Source organism: Nomascus leucogenys, chromosome 4 (genome assembly GCF_006542625.1).
Source record: "Nomascus leucogenys isolate Asia chromosome 4, Asia_NLE_v1, whole genome shotgun sequence".
Lineage (NCBI taxonomy): Eukaryota > Metazoa > Chordata > Mammalia > Primates > Hylobatidae > Nomascus > Nomascus leucogenys.
In genome coordinates this window covers 21223563-21239850 of record NC_044384.1, presented here as the reverse complement: position 1 = coordinate 21239850, position 16288 = coordinate 21223563, and the positions used below count along the sequence as shown (strand labels likewise).

At 47.2% G+C, this 16288-nt stretch overlaps 1 protein-coding gene across 1 annotated transcript in view; it reads right to left on the bottom strand.

Moving 5' to 3' along the window:
• Nucleotides 1-959: 959 nt before the first annotated feature.
• The window catches only part of ALPK2 (alpha kinase 2), a 124201-nt gene continuing 108872 nt past the window's right edge, over nt 960-16288 (bottom strand). The window contains exon 12 of the mRNA XM_030810094.1: nt 960-1746. Coding sequence (XP_030665954.1) covers nt 1530-1746 — 217 coding nt within the window. The 3' untranslated portion in view covers nt 960-1529. The remainder of the gene's footprint in view (nt 1747-16288) is intronic.

The following is a 16288-nucleotide window of genomic DNA, read 5'->3' as shown; positions in this document are numbered from 1 at the left end:
CGAGGCAGGTGGATCACCTGAGGTCAGGAGATCGAGACTATCCTGGCTAACATGGTGAAACCCCGTCTCTACTAAAAATACGAAAATTAGCCAGGTATGGTGGCATGTGTCTGTAATCCCAGCTACTCGGGAGGCTCAGGCAGGAGAATCGCTTGAACCTGGGAGGCAGAGGTTGCAGTGAGCTGAGATCGCGCCACTGCACTCCAGCCTGGGCGACAGAGCGAGACTCCATCTCAAAAAAAAAAAAAAAAAGTATGGATATTATCTCATCAATTGTAATAAACATACTACAATAATGCAAAATGTTTGCAACAGGGGAAAATCATAGAGTGGGGTGAGGAGACATATAGGAAGTCTCCACACTTGCTGCTCATTTTTTGTAAATTTAAAACCATTCTGAAAAATAGTCTATTAATGAAACAACATTACCATTAACATTCCCATTAATGAAACAAGAAGATTGTTGTTACAAATAGCTGGGGCAGCGGATATTCTTAAGCATTTTGGGGTATATAAAGCGGTCCCTGAGTTGCTGTTGTATGGTTTGCTCTTGCTCAATTTCACATTTCACTGATGCAACCAATCCTGCTTTATGGCTGGGCATGACCCAAACTGGTAGGGAAGGAGGCTCTGAGTGTCAGGAGACTCAAGTGGAATGAGGGCTGCGAGGGGTTAGAGATGCCAGGATACCTGTGAATTGGTGCACCCCTGCCGGGATTAGCATGCATCTTCTGGTGCGATCCACCGTGGGTCAGCCCTGGATTTAGGAAGCTCGGGTTTAAGGAACAAAGTAGAAAGCGATGGAACCAAAGTTGTAATGGAAGAATGAGGGGAAACCACAGATGCAAATATTTTGTGCTCTAGGAAACCTATTAGGAAATTACTAAATCCTGGAACAATGTAAAATGTGGCACACATTCTAAAGAGCAAGTGTCTATAATGATATATACATCTTACACTTTTTGTTTAAATATGAATTTAATTAAACAAAATTGTAACTGGCTGTGTGAATGATGGGAAATGGCTTCACGTCACAGAACCCACCTCCAGCAACAATAGCGTATTAGACACCAGTGGAACAACTTGACCCAGTGAGCGAATTCGTGATTTCTGTTTACATCACAGCAGGATGTGTCTAGAAATCCCAGGTTAGGAATGGCGGTGGGAAGAATTTTGGCTGTGAACAGACTCCTCTCAGCACCAAGTCCTTGACAACACAACCACGTGCAAATACACAAATACATGACGTGAGGTTGGTAAAAATGCTAAACGTGTATACAAAGAATGGACTGTCTTTGAGACCGATCGTTGATTCAATCTCCCCATAAACCTGGTCACAAATCCTGTTCTGAAATCATTTGAGTGAAGACAGCAAGTGATGGGTTTAGAAGCGTCTTGGCGCACAGTTGGCTGGGAGTAAGGATTGCCACACACTCTCTGCAGGCTGTATATTCCCTCTTGTGTGGCCTCAGATTTTCCCTGGCAAGATTGTGTGCTGCTAGCCAGTGACCATTAGTTTACCAGGGATGTTAGGTTTTCTTTTCGCCTGGGGTCTCAGGCCCTGTCTTCTTTACTGTCATAGAGTTTGCTTGAACTTTGCTTTTCCCAATGCTCGGCTTCTTCTGTTTCTGGTTGTTGTTTTGAAGGGATTTCAGTCCCAGCATTTTGCAATACTTGTTACACTGGTGTAGTGCTTTAAACTGATCAATGAAGGTCATGGAACAGTTGCCTTTAAATCCTTTGTACCTGTGAGTTTGGGTGGAAGGAAACATAGCTTTTAAAAACAGGACACTTTCATCAGTTTAAAAAGAAAAACTTGAAAGGGGAAACTAATGGTGCATGGAACATACATGAATTTCTGTTTTAGATAAGAATGGCCGCAGGACAGACACAACTATCAGTGAAGGTAAAAAACAAAGACTGTGGAATTAAGTAAAGGCAAAGATCCGCTGGCACGTACAGTGAAGATCAAAGGCCTTGGAGTATCCAAGGGTCCCAGGTGCTCACGGTTGGAATGTACCAGCGTTTTATTGCCCTGTTCCTCATAGCCACAGTGACCAGTGCTGGGCTATTTTGATAAAACACAGATGTCTTAGTGATCGAAAGCCACTCCATCACACCGAGAAGTTCTCAATAAAGAATTTCAGAACTTTGGAACCGAAAGAAATTATTTGGTTTAGACCCTTCAATTTGCAGTTGAAGAAATTCAGGTTAAGAGGTCATGAGACTACCCCAAGAAAACAAAGCAAGTTGATGTAAGAGACAAGATTTAGAATGAAGCCTTCTGAGTCTTTCTCCTACAGCAGAGCTCACTGCCCTGGCAGCCCGCTTTGTCCCCAGGAGAAGAATTTTTGTCTCTGGCAGAGCCTTTGTCTCCAGTAGGCTCTAAAAGGGTCCATGCTGACTCCTTGGCCAGGAGTAGTTTCAGGGGTTGTTCCTCTTGGTTGGGACATTTAAATACTTAAATTATAAATGGCCATGTTTTCATGTCCCAATTATGGTAGGTTAGTGTGCTCCTTGAATGGACAGCTGCCCAGCCCCTCAGTCTCCTCAGCTATCTGCAGATGAACAAGATCCATCAAAAAACTGGTTGAAGGTGCAGGCTTCCTGGGTTCTGGGCAGAATGTGAAAGGGTAGTAGGCTATTGCAGCTTGTTTAGTAGCTAGGAAAGTGACCCTGCAGGTCTTCCTGCCAGCCACCAGAAAATCCCCAAATCCCATGCACACACTGAATCCAGTCACAGCTCCTCACAGAGTGTGGAGGGAGGCCAGGTGAGCATAGTGCCAGCCACATACCCTCCCCAATAAGTGGCATCTCCTTGAGATGTCCAAGGGTCCTGCTTGTCATCACAGATGAGCTCCTTTGTCAAAGGAATTTGCCTTCAACATGAATCCCATGGGGATAAACACTTTGAAGTAGCACATACATAAACCTATGAGGTCCACATTGCATCCACTCAGCCCCTCCCCATCAATACATTCTCCACACTGCCACCAGAGTAACCTCTACAAAACATAAGTCATGTCATCTCCTGCTTAAAATCCCATTGCTGTTAAAATAAAGACAAAATTCCTGAACCTGCTTGTGATCCTGCACTGTCTGGCTGCATCTCCCAACCCATTGACCTCTTCAGCCATTAGAAGTGTGTCCCAAAACTTTCTGCCTGCACTATTCCCCCTGCATGGGATGCTCCTTCCTCCTTTTTCTAGATAAGTCCTACTCACTTTATTTGTTTATTTATTTATTGAGACAGAGTCTCATTCTTGTTGCCCAGGCTGTAGTGCAATGGCTCAATCTCAGCTCATTGCAACCTCCGCTTCCTGGGTTCAAGTGATTCTCCTGCCTCAGCCTCCCGAGTAGCTGGGATTACAGGCATCCACCCGGCTAATTTTTTGTATTTTTTTTTTTTTTTTTTAAGTAGAGACAGGGTTTCACCATGTTGGCCAGGCTGGTCTCAAACTCCTGACCTCAGGTGATCCGCCCGCCTCGGCCTCCCAAAGTGCTGGGATTACAAACGTGAGCCACCATGTCCGGCCCTTGCTCACTTTAAATTCTCAGCTCATTTGACCTTTCCAACCAAGTCACATCCCCCTGTCATAGACTCTCCTGGACTGTGCACCTCCTCTTTGTGGCACGGTCACACACACAGTCTGACATCTGTGAGTGGATGAGATGGTTAATTTCTGTCTCTCCACTCACTGTAAATTCTGTGATGGCAGAGGTCACTTTTTGCTCACCACTGTACCCCAACACCTAGTCCAGTGCTTAGTAAATGGCAGAAACTCAACAAATAGAGGATGATTGAAAAAAGAGTGGGCTGCTTTTATTTTAGTGGTTGTTCAGAATGCGTTTTCATTTATCTATTCTTGCGTTGCCCTGTATCAGTGCTGTGTCCTTTAAAAATATAGTCACATGGGAGGAAGGGACAGCAACTTTCCTCCCTCCCTTCTCTAGAACGCACCCAGCCAAGCACTGTGCTTGAGGCTACGGATTCAACAGAGAACACAAGACATTGTTGTCCAGTGAAGAAGACAGATATCAAGTCATTACAATGAAATATGATGAATACGATGCAGGGGAAGCATTGCTGGCTGGTGAGCCTGGACAATAATTGGTGGGCTAAGTTTCTGTCAGTTTCCTGATCTCCAAAGTGTGAATAATAATAATGCCCACTGAAGCGCGTGGATCACGAGGTCAAGAGATCGCAACCATCGTGGCCAACACGGTGAAACCCCAACTCTTCTAGAAATACAAAAATTAGCTGGGTGTGGTGGCATGCGCCTGTAGTCCCAGCTACTTAGGAGGCTGAGACAGGAGAATCATTTGAACCCAGGAGGCAGAGATTGCAGTGAGACGAGATCGCGCCACTGCACTCCAGCCTGGCGACAGAGGGAGACTTTGTCTCAAAAAATAATAATAATAACAACATTAATAATAATAATGCCCATAGGGTTGTTGAAGGGATGAAATGAGAAAATCCATAGAAACCACGTAGCTCAGAGCATAACACAGTAAAGTTTCAACTGATGTTGATCATGTTGTTGTTATAATTATCAACATTACAACTGATGCAACTGATGTGGGCTTCCTGTGGAAGAGACTTTGAAGCTGAGAGTCAAAGCTGAGGGATTTTCCAGGTAAAGGATGGGGCAGAGGGTGCCTGGCATTCCGGACCAGTGACATGTAGGGCCCAGTACAAAACGAAAACAGGGGCTCTTTGTTCAAAAAGTATTAAGAATTTCAAGACAACAAGCACAGAGCATTAAACCAAACACAGGGCCCTTCTAAGTGTGAGGTCCTATGCACAAATTGCACACGCATGAAACTAGCCCTGCCCGGTGGGAGAGAGTGCTGGCCATTGTTGCTTAATAGGGCCAAAGGCAAACTGGCAAAAAGAAGTCTGTAATGCTGGCATGATGCGGATTCTGTAGCTGATACGATTCAAGAAATCAGGCCTCCTTCATTGGCTGGTAGAAACTATAGAGGTCAACACACCTGGACTGAATGGAGAGAGTTTTTTCCCTATGCAATCCAAGCTGGGTTTTAAGCTCTTAAGGGCGTGAAAGGTTTCCTTCCTCTCGGAAGCTAAAGTGGCAGCCTGCAGCTCCACCCTGCCGTCATTGTTACAAATCCAGCTGCCCCTCCTCCTCCTGGCAGGGGAGGCGCTCTGCCCCTGGGAGCCCACAGTCCAAGGTCTTGGGAAAAATGACTTGGTTTCTAAAAGCCAAGCTTTCTCATTGAAGAAAAGGTCAACCAAAGAAAGGAGTTGAGTCTGGCAGAGTGGGACATCGTCTACTGCTAATGGTATCATTTTTACATCTTTATCTTCCTCTGCAGGAGCTCCCTGAAAGGCTGAAATGTCAGCCTGTCAGCGTTTCCTGTATGCCTGAGCGCTCTCTCCCTGGTGGGACGCGGGGCCAGCAGGGCCTGCTCCGTCAGGATGGATGGTTTAATCCCACCTGCCACTGGGGGGACCCCGGTTGCTTCACATCAACTCCTGAGCTCCTCAAATTGGGAATGTCACGAGTGGGCAGGGGCAGCTTCCCTGTCTGAGCACATTGGAAACAAGTCCCGGTCATTTGCATCAGGACTGCCTCGGGGCTTTTCAAATTCAGACAACATCTGGTCTCTGCAGAGAAAAATAACTAATTCACACTGTGACCTCCCAGAAAGATCACCACTTCGTCCTGAAGCCCTCCCTTGCCAGCAGGTGTTAATGCCAGGTAAAAAGAGAGCCCCTGTCTAATAGTCTCCACCTCTGGAATGGAAAAAGCTGAGCTGGGTCAAAGGAGCATGGCTTCTGGGCAGTCCCTGGGTAGACTTCTTTCAGGAATCTGCCTCCTTCTCCACCTCCACTTAACCTCTTTCTTTAGACCCTCGCAGAAAGCTAGAGTCGGGAAGCAGAGGCTCGGATGGCTGTGCCTGGGCATGGTAGGCCAGAGATCGAAGGCAGCTCTGCACCATCTCAGAGACCCTTTCTCAGCCCTTAGCTACCTTCAATCCCCAGCTCCAGTGCGCTCTCTCCACACCATGAGAAGACATCTCTCCAACCTCCTCCCTGCATCTTCTTGAGAACTAGACACCCCTCTCAGAGTTAGGGGTGCATGCGCCCATCTTCTCTGCGCAGATTATGATCTCTCTCAGGACACTGCTTTATGCCTGGAACTCCTGTCCAGGGGAGGCTTTTCAATAAATGTTGAGAGAACAAAACGAATGGGACCCAGCTCCATGCTCAGCACTACCTTGTCTCCACGTCACATTTCTGAATATCTTTCTCTAATTTTCGACCCTCAACTTGGCCTGTCAGACAATGTTGAACTTCCCTTTCCCTGGCTTTCTCAGGTGCAGACTTTTTTTTGCTACCTAGCATTTACAGAAATTACAAATCTTCCTCCTTTCTCAGTTTGGTCTCTGTCTCAGCCAGGATGTTGGGCTGCTGCTTTGACCCATTGTTCTCACAAACTGACAGCCATCACCAAGGCCATCGCCCTTGCCCAAGAAGAAAAATAGGACAACACCCTTTGTGTTCTTAGACTGATTACCCCAGATTCATTCAAAGGACATGAATTCAATGACATCAAGCTCTCCTCTACCCAAGCAATGGGAAGTGCAGGTTTCCCTGCTTGTGACCCACCTTGCATGTGACATGTGCCACCCGCTGCCTTGAGGGTTGAATCTGGAGCTGCAGGCCATCTCTCCAACAGGATCACCATTGCAGAAACTCGCTATCCTTTTCATGTTGGATAGATATAGGGGGTTGAGTAGCATCCTTGCCCACCCCATCCCCAAAGTCATGTCCTTCCCAGAACCTCAGAATGTGACCTTATTTGGAAATCACATCATTACAGATGGAATTTCTTAAATAAGGTCACACTGGAGCAGGGGAGGCCCTCAATCCACTGTTACTGGTGTCTCATAAGAAGATGACAAAAGACAGAGACACACGGGGGAATACCATGTGATGTTGGAGACAGAGGTTAAAGAGATGCGTCTATCAGACAAGGAACTCCAAGGATTGCCAGCAAACCCGGAAGCCAGAGGAGAGGCCTGGAACAGACCCTCCCTCAGAGCCTGCAGAAGGAGCCAACCCTGCCAACCCCTTGATTTCAGTTTTCCAGCCCCCAGAACCGTGGGACAACCAATTTCTGTCATCATAAGGCTCTTGGTTTGTGCTCATTTGTTATGGCAGCCCTAGGAATCTAACACAATGGAATAAAGAATCTTGTATTTGAGATCTTTTTCAAATATTTTCATTTTTAAAAATCTTAACTCCATTGAATTTTACTAAATGGGTCTTTTTATCCTTAACCTCTAATTAGTATAATTTTTTAGCCTATCTCTTTATGTGAATCTATCCATCCTCTCTCACAATGTCCAGAATTGGAACACTAAATGTACTCCACTGAACAGCATTCAGACCAGGCGCAGTGGCTCACGCCTGTAATCCCAGCACTTTGGGAGGCTGAAACAGGAGGATCGCTGGAGCCCAGGAATACGAGACCAGCCTGGGCAACATAACGAGACCCTATCTCTACAAAACAAAAACAAAATATGAACAGCATTCAGTATAGTCTTTTCTCAACTATATTCCCCCTGGATGAGAGTGGTCCCTACGAATGACCTCGAGACCCTGTTAAAATGCTGATTTGGATTTTAACGCCACACCGTCTGGAGTGGCGGTGGAAGGTTCTGCATTTCTACCAGGCTCTGGGGGGTATTGATGTCACTGGTCCAGGGACCCCCCTCTCCTTTGAGCAACAAGGAGATAAACCACTCAAAAGTGTTCTGTGATCTACACTCATCCCTATTTGACTTTGAAAGTGTCTTTATATTTAAACTGGAACACAAGTATATCTTATGTTTATGAAGTTAGTGTCAAACAATCTAATAAAGTCACACTGAAACATCCCACCTGGGGAGGAGCTATGGAGGCTGTTTCCACAGTCCTGCCCTCACTCAACAAAGATTTATTCAAGATTTGCTATGTGTTAGAAACTGTGCCAGGCTGATGTCTTGCTTGAAAACAATTCCTCTCTCCTCTCATCCTAATAATGAATGGCATAGCCTTTCAGACTCACACAGAAATCACCAACTGATAGCAGCAGGGTGACTTGCTCTCTCTCTGGGATCTGCTCACAGCCCTGCTGGACAATGTATTGGCGCCAAACACACCTGGAGAGCAGGGGTGGAGGAAAGTCACAGAAATTTCCAGCCCTGGCTGAGTTACAGAAACCAAGGTTCTTGGCTGGCTTAATAAAGGAAATGGAGACAGTCAAGGCAAACATACTGAGAAGTTCTCCTGCACTTTGGTAACCCGTTAGACGCCAACCAGAAGCTACGTTGAACAGCTTGAGTTTGAGATCCTTTCTGAAGAAATTTTCACGCATAGGGAAGGGCTACAAGGACAAGGAATTCGAAGTCAGGATGGGGGTGAAGAATTGAAACAAAGCCCTGGTCTGCTGTGTGATGTGTGTGTGTGTGAAATAAAGCCAGGCTGGACTTAGACTCTGGTAGAACAGATTGTCACCTGCGTGGAAAGGGAGGGACGTGGGGAGCCTTCCACCTGGAATCAGCAAGAGAGTCCTGAAGTGCCGCTCATACCCTTCATTTTTCACGTGTACTCATTGATTTCTTCATTGATCGGGCACCAGCTGTGTGCCAGACACTGTAGGGGAACTAAAAGGGATTAATTAATAAGCGGAGTGGCACTTTCCCAAAAGCGGCCATCTTGGAGCAAGCTGTCACATCTCAGCGGGAGGAAGTTCTGTGGAAACCCGGAGGGTGCCATTTTCACACTGCCGAGCAGATTCCTACAAGATTTCCTACAGGAAAGATGGATTGGGGTCTATCTGGCTGAGGGAACAGCATGGAAAGGTTCAGAGGCACGTGCTGAGCAAGAGCAGGTGTTCTGAGGGGAGATGCCGTCGGAGGATGTGTGAAAAGGTTTCAAAGCCATGCTGTGCCATTTCTCCTGTGGCACGCTGGTTTCCAAAATATGTTCTCATGAGCAACAGTCTCACAAGAGTCTTTGAAATTCTGTGGTGTAAATGCTGTGAGAAATGCTATCTGATATCTCTCCTAGGCTTGGTATGGTAGGTAGCTCACACCTGTAATCCCAGCACTTTTGAGAGGCCAGGGTGAGAGGACTGCTTGAACCCAGCAGTTTGAGACTACTAGCCTGGGCAACATAGTGAGACCCCACCCCTATAAAAAAAATTTAAAATAGCTGGGTGTGGTGGTGCATGCCTGTAGTTCCAGCTACTTGGGAGGCTGAGGCAGGAGGATCACATGAGTCCAGGAGTTCAAGGCAGCAGTGAGCCGTGATCAGGACTCTACACTCCAGCCTGGACAACAGAGAAAGACCCTGTCTCAAAATAATAATAATAATATCTTTCCTTGTCCCTAGGACATTGAAAATACACATCAGCTCTTTAAAGACCCTATGAAGTCTCACACTAAAGAAGCCTCCTGGCCGGGCGTGGTGGCTCATGTCTATAATCCCAGCACTTTGGGAGGTCGAGGCTGGTGGATCATGAGGTCAGGATATTGAGACCATCCTGGCCCTGTCTCTACTAAAAATACAAAAATTAGCTGGGCGTGGTGTCATGTGCCTGTAATCTTAGCTACTCAGGAGGCTGAGGCAGGAGAATCGCTTGAACCCAGGAGGCAGAGGTTGCAGAGAGCCAAGATCGTGCCACTGCACTCCAGCCTGGGCGACAGAGTGAGACTCCGTCTCAAAAAAAAAAAAAAGAAACCCCTTAAACTTATTTAACCACATTACTTAACAACAGAAATCTTGTTTCACATAATTACTTTGAAAAGCACTTTAAAAATTCATGAAGCTTTTGAGGGTGGGGATGTGGTAGTTGTAACCAGATCTGTGTTTTCTAGAGAAGTAGCCCCCTGAGGACGTCTACAAGGTGACCTTCTCTTGGGGCAGGTGACCTTTAGCAACTTACCTCAACAAATGCCATCTCAGCCACCACTGCCCCTCCCTGGGCCAGTCAGAGGAGCCTCCAGGCAATTCGCCCCTGCTTTCGGCCTTGTCCAGGTGGTGCAGGTCAGATCACGTCATGGCCAAGCAACTGCTTGGATGGCCCCGTCTCCCTCTGAACAAAGTCCAGCCCCTCCCCTTGCTTCCTGGCACTCTCTGCCCCTCTTGTCCAGTGCTATGGCCCCTCCCTCCGGCCTCAGTTGAAGCCACAGTCCCAGCTACCCCAACAGAAACCAAGCCCTGGCTCTATCTTCCCTCATAGCCTCCCTGGCTGGAAAAAAAAAAAAAATATATATATATATATATATATATATATATATATATATAGTTCCCTCCTCCTGCAGAAAAATGAGAGTGAGAGGAGGGCAGAAGTGCCCCACCTTCAATGAGTCTGGTCTCTGTGTCTGCTGGCAACGTATTCTAGAATCCCCGTACATTTGCACAGTTTCTACTCTCATTGCTTTTGATGGCACCCTCAACCAGGAGGTTCTGTGAGACAGGAGTCCTGAAGAAGAGAGCTCAGAGGAGGAGCCCAGGGGAGGGGGAGAAGCACTCATCTACTATGGGTCTGTTTTTGAGGTCGCATGAGTCCCATCCCCATGAATATGCAGGAAGCACACAGTGCATTCCTTAGTATCTGAAATGGAAACGAGCTGAAGACAAAGAACTGAGGAGGGGACATTGTAGATAGACACCCACCAGATAAGCAACCTGAGATTCGCTCACTGACCTAAGCCCCAGAGCTCTGATCCCCAAAGGGCTGTGCTGGTTTTATCTGCAAATGGGAGCGAAACCACCTTTGCAGAAATTATAACTGAGAAAATCGTGACAGTGAAAGAGATCTGACCGAACCGACTCCATCTTGCTTCTCACCTCCAAGCTCTCCTTGTTCTTTCCTGAGCCCAAACTAACTTGGGGAGGAACTTAGTTTATAGTTTGACTTTGAAACAAAGACGGTAACAGCCCTTTCCCAAAACAAACTCCCTTCTTGCCTGGGAACTAGACTGCCTTTGCAGGACTAATAAATTAGCCAAAAGATGAGAAATTGTGGTTTAGGAGTCATGCAGCTGGAGGCTACAAGCTTCTAAACCTCCCCAGTTGCTCCTAGGGATGACATCACAATTGTAAAACCTAAGCCTGGTGGTGCTTGAGATATTTTTCAGACCCTGCCCTCGATGGATCAATTGGCGCCTCCCAGATCAATAAACTAGCTCATTTAGTCTTGTGGCCCCCACCCAGGAACTGACTCAGCACAAGAGGACAGCTTCGACTCCCTACGATTTCATCTCCGACCTGACCAATCAGCACTACCCCCACTTCCCGACCCCCAATCCCCAAATTTTCAGGGAGACTGATTTGAGTAGTAATAAAACTCCAGTCTCCCATACAGCTGGCTGTATGTGAATTAAACTTTCTCTGTTGCAATTCCCATCTTGATAAATCGGCCATGTCCTGTATAGGCATACAGGCAAGGAGAACTTGTGGGGTGGTTACAGGAGCCTCTGCAGGACCACAGGGCAGGTAGTTGAGGTGAGGGAGAAGCGCGTCAGCATTCCACTAGGCACAGGGTTTTTGAGAATTCACCATTCAGAGGAGCAGCTGGGCTGATGCCCCAGGTGGAGGTGAGGGTGGGTAGAGGCAAAGCAACATTTCCAGTGTGCTCCAAGTTGCACAGCGAGGGCTGCAGGGCCTTCCGTATTGACAAGCTCTGAATCCTCACAATTCAGAGGGGTGAATCGGTGAGGGGTGCTCACCACTTTGGAACATCACTCCGCCGTTGGTCCCTCATTGTTTTCCCACAGGCTCCTTCCTCTCTGCCTTCAAACAGGCAAGGTCTCTTTAGACACACACACACACACACACACACAGGCAGACACACATGCACACACATACACAGAGACAGACACACAGAGACAAAGACACGCACAGAGACACATACGCGCGGGCACACACACGCACACATTCCCCACACCTCCTTTTCTAGCTACCTTCTAGACTTTTACTTGTCTTTAGTCGACAAACTTGTTTAGTTGCTGGCATCTTGGCAGCACATTCCCTCTCTGATCTGTCACAAGGCTCCCACCTGGTGACACTGCATTGGCTTAGACCTTCCTGAAGGCAATGATAACTTTTTTCTTGTCTATTCTGGTCTTCACCCCATCCTGTCCGCTCAGGCTCTGTCACCCCAACCCTCTCGGCCATCCCTGCACCTGCCTCGTGACTCTGTCTCCTACTGGCCACCAGCCTGTCCCGCAGGGGTGATGTCGAATCTACCAGACTTCTCTAGACGTTCTCTCTGTTCAGACTCATCTCTGAAGCTGGATGACAAGCGATGCAGCACCTGTCCCTGAGTCCTCAGGTCCTCAGAATGGACTGGGCAGGGGGACAACTAGGGAATAGGGTCAGGAGTGGGAGGAACACGTGGCTCCCAATTCCAGACACTTCAACAGAACTGTCCTTTGTAAGACTTCTGGGCAGAGGCCAGGAGACTGCTGTGCTAGTCCCTCCATGGAGGGGGCGTGTCCTGGCTGGCTCTGTTGGGCCTGGGAGACTCCCACACACACTGAGAGCACTGCTATAGTAGGGTCTGCCTTGCCAAAAACTGCAAAAATCACCACTGTTCCCTTCAGACTTCAGCCTCCAGGCTTCCTTAATGGCAAAGACTGGCCACATAAATCAGCCAGCAGGCCAGCCAGCCCTACTACAGAATGGCCCGACCAGATGAAGATGGGATGCAGGTGGCCTTCCAGGACAGGTGACCACGTGGCAGGCAGGGACAGGAGCTATCTGGGGCATAAAATTGCCTTTCTCAAGCTGACAGGTCTGTGAGACTGGTCCGCTGATGCCTGGCATTGGGGACTCAGCTGAAATGTTTGGTGTTCTACAGTGACATGGCCCTGCTATGAGATGCTTAAAAGGCATCAGGAATTCTGTTCCAATGTCCCTTTGTTTCCTCTCCTGGCAGACTCTCTGTCACCCCATTGCTTTAAATAGTCTGCCTGGAGTCACCATTCATTCATACACATAAGCCTATTCTCGGGGCGTGTTTCTTCGGATTAGATTGTTTCTTTCCACCTCCAAGTTTGTTTTGGGCCTTCCTCTCCAGGTACGGTGGTGTCTCGGCCTTGTGACTGGGCAAAGCATCCCAGGTGGCTGCCGTCCCCTCCATCTGCTTGTGGGCATTGAGGGCAGAGCCTTTCTTTTGGAACTCAGCTTGGCCAAGTGTGGGAATCTATTTTGATCTTTTCTCTTGTTCATGGCCAGGACCAGAGCTAGGCACGCAGACCCCAATGGAGCCTGCTTTCTCAAGGCAACTGTCCTCCTGCTACATGAACGAATCATCCAGGCTTCTGTCCAGGGTCTCAGGAATTTGGCTTCCATGTCAGGGACGCTTGACACAAGCCACACATCCTTAAGTCTCGTCGTTCCTTCCTCCGAGGGTAGAAAGATGCAAGGCTGGCTGGCAGCCACCCTGAGGGGTGTCCTTTACGGCTGTCCATGTTAATCTTATTTTGGTCCAATGCTTACTGCCAGGGAAGAAATCTGCTAATGGTACTTTTCTTTGTTTTATTTCAATCTGGCAACAGGAAATTGGCTTTTTAGGGGAGACTACAAAGGGCAAAGTATTGGTTCTGGTGCCCTCTGGTGGTTGAATTGCAATCTCGTCGCCTGCCCCAGGAACTCCCCGACTGGCTGGAGAGAAGCATGAGTTTGCAGGTGGGCTCCGCTGCACGGGTGGCTTTAGATCGGTCTGGAGTTGGTTAGGTTACATTTCCAAATCTCCAGTTATAAAATTAGGCATTTTTTCCTTGTGTAATTTCCAATCAGAATTTGTTCAACAGGTTAGTATCTTGGGTCTATCTAGAAAATGGATTACTGGATGTCAAAACAATCTTACTTTGTAACCTGAAATTTTTGTACTCAGCATTTGCCAAAAGATTGAGGTGGCTGAGGTACAGGGGATGTGTTTCCAGACATATTTATATCTCTGGCTCCCAAGAGAAATATGACATACTCCTGTTATAAGGAACATACAACGAAGTAAAGTTGAATTTAAATGAGTAAGTCATGACAATTCTCAATTTTATTTTATGAGATTAGAGTAATTACTCCCAAAATAGGATCATAGCCTTTGACTTCATTGAACAAGAGAGCAAAACGGGTTGCCTGACTGGGGTGTCAGCGGCCAAATATATGGTCTTGATTGAGACATATGGGAATATTTTTTTTTAAGACGTAGGGAGCACTGCTTCTTATAATGGTGCTATTCCCCCAGCTGAGCCGTGCCAGGTACCAGCACCCCCACAGAACTTGTGACTCTCCCTTTGCATCATGAATGAACTAAGCTCACTCACAGTTGCTTGCTAAGAATCAAGAGAACTTGCTCAATCAACCCTTATTCCTCCATCTTCTCTCCTGCTCTCTGCAGTCTGCGATGCTCGCCTTCCTTTCTTCCCTGGGTCATTTGCCTCCCACCTGGAATTTCCTGTCTGCAAAGTGCCCTTGAACTTGAGCCCTTTCCAAGTCTGTTCTCATGATTTAGCTCCCTTTTGCAGCCTTGATATTCACTGGAGAACTTTTTCAATTGTGCCTCGCCTCCCAGCATTGAGGATCTGCCCTTCACTTTGGGGTGCTGACTTCAAGCAGGAAAGACTTCTTGACTCCTGCCGGCAAGCAGGCTGCCCCATGCCCCATGCCCCATGCCCCATGCCTCCTCCTCACCTGTGAAGTGAGGAGGTCGGGCTTGATCACTGGTTTCCACTCCAGAGGGGTTCCCAGGAGCCTCGAAGGAGGTCTCTCAACCACCCCTTATGCTCTGTTTGGAGAAGTTTTCCCTTTTCATCAGTTTTTCGAACTGTGATTGTAAGATATATTTCTTTTGGAAAAAAAACTGTGGCTTAAAAGGTAAAGTTTAAAGAAAAGTTTTTAAAAAACAAATGACAAGAAGATCTAATATCCCTGCCAAAGCTCTCAAACACTTCAGAATCTCCTCCTCTCCCAGCTCCTGCTCCCTGGCCTCTCCTTGGGTGGGAAGGCAATAAGTAAGTAATACTTTATAGAAAGCATTCTGCACTGGGCTCCAGCCGTCAGCGCTTCTAATGGGTCTTGGGCAGCTGTCCCAGGCCAGATAAGTCACATTAAAGCTGAGAACAAAACCAAAGGATTGGATTTCTTTTTAAATCAGGAGGAAAAAATATGTACCATTTGAAGCTCCCAGTTGGTCTTGGTTCCTGGAAGCTGTTGACTTGCTTTTAAAAGATGTCTTAAATAATCACAACCATCTTCATTTTTGAAACTTCTTGGGCAGGTTTCTTCTTTGTTTTGGTAGAGAGTTGTTCTAAATAACAGCACGAAATTTGCCTACTCTGGTGTCAGGCTAAGACATGAGGAGGGAAGGGAAACTAATACTTATCTAGCTCACTTCCAGTTTCAGGGGCTAGGTGTAGATTAACTGGCGGAATACTCAGGGCAAGCCGGACTGTCCCCATGCTGTGCATCACTGACTTTAAGAACTTAGTCACATGCCCACAGTCACACAGCTCGTATGACGAGAAGCCAGGATTCAAACTAGGGCTGGCTGATGCTCGCATCTGCAAGGTTCTGCAGAGCACATGGAGCCTGGAAAGGAAGGCTCCATTTGAAAAATCCTTCTGGGGTCCAGAAGCCTCCATAAATAGGGCACCATATAATTTATCTTCTAAATGGGTACACTTGCTGAGGATAAATGCTAAAGTGTATGGGATGTGAGGACATCAGGCATAAAATGGTACCATCACGGGGAAACTGGGATAGGCGTTCATCCCCCTCATCAGGTAGGCTAGGCAAATTCCTACAATGCCAAGAAGCAAGGCTACTATCAGGAGAAACGGAAGCAGTGGCATCAGGGTATGAACTGGGTCTCGCTCTAAATCCCTTGTTCCTTCCTTCCCACTACATCATAATCCCTCCTAACACGCTTTCTTCACAAGCCCAAGGACACACCCAATTCCCTGAAGTGTATGCCAGCCAGGTCTCTGGTGAGCACAGGGGAGAAGCCTGGAGACAGTTCCAACATAAAACTTCATCATCACTGAGCCATCCCAGGGAAAAGGTCCAAACTGCATCCTGGTTCTAAAACCCAACTGGAAGCTTTATGCAATCAGCGAGAACTTCATGAATCAGACTTACTGACCTGGAGGTTAAAAGACAGAGCAATCCCCTTCCTACTTTTTCAGATCCCTCTACTTCTCTCTGTCCTTTATTGAAGCTGAAAATTAGCATATTTGTTGGATCATGGCTGACACTGATGGTCTG